This window comes from Condylura cristata, unplaced genomic scaffold, assembly GCF_000260355.1.
Source record: "Condylura cristata isolate star-nosed mole 26May11 unplaced genomic scaffold, ConCri1.0 scaffold00002, whole genome shotgun sequence".
NCBI lineage: Eukaryota > Metazoa > Chordata > Mammalia > Eulipotyphla > Talpidae > Condylura > Condylura cristata.
Window position 1 is genome coordinate 3,572,301 of NW_004567103.1, and position 5,219 is coordinate 3,577,519.

The 5,219-nt window shown below is 52.3% G+C and overlaps 1 protein-coding gene across 4 annotated transcripts in view; it reads right to left on the bottom strand.

Moving 5' to 3' along the window:
* Window positions 1–5,219, bottom strand: part of ARMC9 (armadillo repeat containing 9) — a 113,621-nt gene that overhangs the window by 99,825 nt on the left and 8,577 nt on the right. For all 4 annotated transcript variants that reach the window (XM_012728799.1, XM_004674204.2, XM_012728793.1 and 1 more), the window contains exons 4-5: window positions 3,566–3,736; window positions 2,443–2,598 (exon numbers count right to left, since the gene is read on the bottom strand). In XM_012728799.1, coding sequence (XP_012584253.1) covers window positions 2,443–2,598; window positions 3,566–3,736 — 327 coding nt within the window. The remainder of the gene's footprint in view (window positions 1–2,442; window positions 2,599–3,565; window positions 3,737–5,219) is intronic.

The window sequence follows — 5,219 nt, forward strand, 5'->3', positions numbered from 1 at the left end:
AAAAAAAAATCTAAAAACCTGAAAAACCAAAGGTACCATGAATGAAGCAAAACACAGTAGGATGAAGTCTACAGACTTCTGATACTGAAGCTAACACAGAATACAAACACATACATTTGCTATGTCAAAGACGTAAAGAGAGGCCTGAAAACATGATCGAGGGCTGGGAGACTACAGAAATGACTCAGCAAGCATGAATAAAACACAGATAGAACTATTGTTTTTTTAATAATGAAAGCACAAATTAGATGAAAAGGTTAGAGAACAAAGACACAGCTTGAAGGGTAAATCTGGGACCCGGACGGAAGAAGTCCCCCAGAACATAGCCCAGGGAGACACCCAGAGAAGAATGATGAGCTGGGATTTGCTGGGAACATGGTGCTGTGAACACTCCATGCTGTGGTCAAGATGGCAAGGACGGCAAGAGCTGTGCTCGGAGCATCCTCACAACTTTAAAAAATGAGAAAAAAATAGGTGGAAGATACAATGCACAGATCGAACATACGTTTACCCCGATGTCCGGAAGGAGCTCACCAAGGGAATGGGCAAGAGGCAAGACACAGACACACACAGTTGGAGAATTACCCGAGTAATTTTTGTCAAGAGACAAAAACCTTCACATCCAGGAAGCTTGCAAATCCCAAGGAAAGACTTAAATCTCTCTGTACACACCCGGTGTGAAGTTACACAATGCTAAAGACCAGGGGAAAGACCACCGGCCACCCGCAGGCCAGCCACCAGACCGACACCAGCACCAAGATGGCGACCGTGGGTCTAAGGGACGCAACGGCAACGAGCCTTCTTCTCCTCACGCCGTCTGAGAAGGCAACACGGGGTTATCAGGCAAACAAGAGCTGAAAGATCCCCATCAGAGAATGGTCTTAGGGGCCCTCCTTGGTGGCGCAGCGGGTTGGAGCGCCACATTGGCCTTTACCCCATGTCCGTATGCACAAATAAATTAAAAAAAAAGAGAGAACCTCCTTAAAGCAAGGAGAAAGTGAGCCCAGATGGAAGGTCCCCAGGCAAGATGGAAGAGGAAGCAGCCCCACCGGCAAACAGGGAGAAACCTGCACACCACAGTACAAACCTGTCATTCACAGAGTCAAAGCACCCAACGGAAATACCTGACATGACAGCCGATGACTGGGACGGGGATGAATGAGGCTAATGCACCCTCAGGCCCTTGAAATAGTGAGAGAGGGAACGAAGACACTCAACTTAGACTTCGTGTTTACCTACAAAAGTATCCCCAGTGACCACTAAGGAAGTCAAGAATAGAAACAAAAAAAAAAATCAAGAGCAACATAAAGTGACTCCCCACGCGCCCCGATGGTCACCAGCTCCCTGACTCTGAAGGCCCTGGGCTCTGCTGGGAGCGTCACGGGGCCAGGCTGCTCGCGCGCCTCCCCGGCCCCAGCTCCGCCGCAGCCACAAACACTACTCTGTCACCACAGCGTTCACAGCAGAAGTCTGTGCTGTGAGAGAGTCTAAAGTCCTTTCTCAAGTCTCATCACCTTCCTGTCTTATATTTTCAACCTTCTAGGAGAAGAAGGGAGTAAAGCTAAATTTGGGGGCGGGAGGGTAGCCAAGCACGAATTCCACTCAGGCTACCCTTGCTTACGCCTGCTCTGCTCACGTCTAATCAGCGGGGCAGCGCCCCTCAGGAGTCGGGGGCTCGAGCCCGGGTCATATTAGAAGTGGCTGTGGGGAGGAACCGCGGCTGTTGCTCAGGGCAGGCGAGTGAGCTCCACACAGCTGGTTGTCCGAAAAGCCATGATGCATTTTTGTTTGAAAACACAGGGAAAAATACATAATGGCTTTTCCAGCAACCCAAGAGATCCTTAGAAACAGTGAGCACTTGTTAGCAGAAGCAACCTAATGACGCCAAGCAGCTCGGCCTCTGAATACACTTCCATACACCTCTCAGCAGGGCATCCTAATTTCAGTTAAGTCCACATGGCTAAAGCTCGCTAATGACAATGGGTGTTGGGCTGGAATGCCAACTGAGTTGAAGGCTAAGGATTCAAAGAGCTACAGGCAAATAACCTGGTGGAAACGTAGTGCACAATCAGACGATCACATACACGCCAAGTCAGTGGGATTTTAATGCAAATTAACATGACCAGCAATTGTGTAAAGTCGCCCGGTTACTTTTCAGGCTACTGATTTTTGGCATAGGTAAAAAGGACTCACAGAGTGGCTTAGGAGGCAGGTATGCTTAAAAATACTTGTGGCAGTTGGAGTCAGCAAAATCTTAGTTCCGCCCATGTATCATGTTTGACGGCATAAGAAAAGTTGGGTAAAGCAAATTAGCAGAACACTCTTTTAAAATATAAAAGACAGCAGACAGAGACAGAAAAGTCAGCAGGTGTAGGCTTTGACCTTACCAGTCAGACACCACAGGCACAGGGCCTGGGCAGGACTCAGAGGCCCCCCGCTTACCTGGAAGAGCTCTTTAAATGAGGGGTGTGCCCGAGGGTTGGGGACAAAAGGCAGGGCGTAGAAAGGGAGGAACTCTGTGGTCTGGCTCAAGGCGGCCCCTTTGGTCTCCAGGTAGGTTTTGAAATAAGAAATCCTTTCATCCAGCTCCTCTTTGTCCTAGGAGGAAGGACAGATGCTCATGGGAGCTCCCCACCTCCATCTCTGCGGGCCTCCTCCATCCCGCCCACACCGCCAGCAGGCTTGTCCGGCCAAGCTAGCATCACCCCCAGCTTCACCCCTTGACAAACTTCAGGAAGCTCAATAATGCCACAGGCCGCTTTCCACTTTCCTCTTACCATTTCCTCACGCTCTGAACATTCTTCGTAACAAAAACCTCCTCTTGTGGGTCTGTCCCCCGGGGGGGCTACACCACCAGTGAGCACAGGTTTGCATTTGAGGATCACGTAGGAGGTGGTTCGGCAGGTGAGTGGAACCGTCCTGTTTTTTGGAGACCGAAGCTTCCACCCACCCTTCCTGCCGCCTAGCGGACTAAGGCCGGATCTGCTGTTCACCACCTGTACGCGGGCAGCTGTCCAGTCAGGGCGGCCACCTCCGCCTGGGCCTCAGAGACAAGGCTGGGAGAGCTGAGCTGCTCAGCCTGGACGCTGGCACTTGCCTCCCCGACGCCTCTGGCCTTGCCCGTCCGTCCCACCACACACCTCACCTGCCCTGCGCCTTTAGCCCTCTTCTGGCCACCAAACTTAAAAACGGTGTAACTTTACTGGATTAAAAAAAAATTTTTTTTATATGTCAAAATGGAAAAATTAGAAAAGAAACAACAGGAAAACGAGAAATTGCCACGATCTCACCCACGTGGGTGTGAGGCGGGCAGCTGCCTGCGTCAGAGAGTGGCCGGCGTCAGGCGTTCAAGAAAATGATATCACTTCTGTGACAGGGATGACTGAAGCTCCAGGTAAATCGGAAAAGAAGCTGCTGGGAGCGAGGTCGGAAATCACGCCTCGGGCTCAAAGGCGCCTCCCGAAGCGTGGTAAATGGCCACGTCACCAAGGGGACGCTGCCAGGGAAGCCACAGCTAGTGGCTACTCTCCGCATCTGGACTGACCCAAGCGCCGGCCCAACCTACTGGTCTCCCCACGGAGTTCTTCAGAAGGTAGATGGCAAAGTGGATGTGCAGATAGAATTCCAGCTTCTGGGCAAAGGAGTCTCGGTCTCGGATGGAGCCGGGAACGTGCTCCTCCCACAAGTCGAAGAACACCTTCTGGTCTCCGCTGTCAAACGCAGCAACGAGGTCCTTCTGCGGAGAAGACACCAGGCTGAAGCCAGTTGAAAGGACGGCCCTTCTCCCAACACCCCAAGTTTTTACAAGCCCCGAAGCTCGTTTGTCCCGTACACGCCCCGGCTCCTGTGTGAGGAAAACCAAGTTCCCTTATCAGAAGCAAAGGACAGGAAATGGGAGACCAGAGAGCGCCCAGCTTCTGGGCCTGCGTTCCCTCAGACCGGCCGTGGCTTCCCTCCCTTTGTAAGGCCAGGTATGGGCATGATAAACAACAGACGAGTCACTTAAGGCTTTTCAGCTGGAAGAAATCACACTTGAGGCCATGCAGCTTGCACAAGCACACTGACATCACCCCTTGGATGCGCTGACCTGCAGCATGAAATAACAGGCAGGGCCACAATCCCCACCAGCCTCAGCGGGACAAATCTCACACAGGTGGAAACGGGCCAGGGGACAGCCACCACCCCCTGCGTGCCCGGGGACTGAGCACACTAGCCCACCAGTCTTGGACAGTGGCTGCCACTCGGGCATGTCGCTGGACACGTGTCTGGCCAAGATGCACCGTGGGGAAATGACCACAGACCCCACACACCCGGACAGTGATGGCCTGGGCTGACAGTTACAGAAAGAGGGAAGCACAGGCCGCAGGTGCACAGCCCAGCCTCGGCGCTGTGCGGGCCGCGCCACGCAGCAGAGACAACTCCCCAACAGCCAACAGGGAGAGCTTTGGAGAAGGGAGGAGGCCATGACGGTGTCGCCCGCCTCATGAGAATCAGACAAGCGCCCGCCGCATGACTGCAGATTCAGAAAAAGGCAGGATGGAGAGACCGCCCCCATCACCTGGAAGAGTGCGACTTCCATCATTTCCCTAGCCGTCAAATGCCTAGGTACCCAGCGCTGCATCTGGGGCTCGACTGCAGTTCTCTTAGATTGGATTTCCCGTGGCATAACTGCTTCTCCCACCAGGTGCCACCTTCGTGCACCACCACTACCTGGTCGCTGGTCTTTTCTACTTACTTTAATGGTCTAACACTTTTCCAGTATAATTTATTCTAGGTTACCTAGGCCACCTGTTACAGCCCAGCTGACTAAATACTGTCACGAGGGTGTGGGCCACTCGGCCCTGTCCCCCCAGGCAAGTTCCAGCCCCAGTAACCCCTCCGTCTTCTTGATGTAAACAGAAGAGGGAAGAAAGTGGGTTGAAATGGCTTAGAATTGCTTGCAATTGCACCCAAACTGCAGAAAATTTCCGTGCATTCTGTACTGGAGGAACAGGCAGTGGTTCCGAAATCTATGACTCAGGATGGAGACTTTTCAGGTCAGAATGGAGTAGGTGGAGATAATATTGATGGTGAAAAAGTTGAGGATGGAAAATTCTTTTCCCCGCAAGCTCAGGGCGTTTACTGCGCATGACAGAGGCAGACGGCGAGGCAAGTGGCCCAGGTCTCTCACACAGCAGTTCCAATTCCTAATTTGGATGGAAACACGGTGTTTGGTCAAG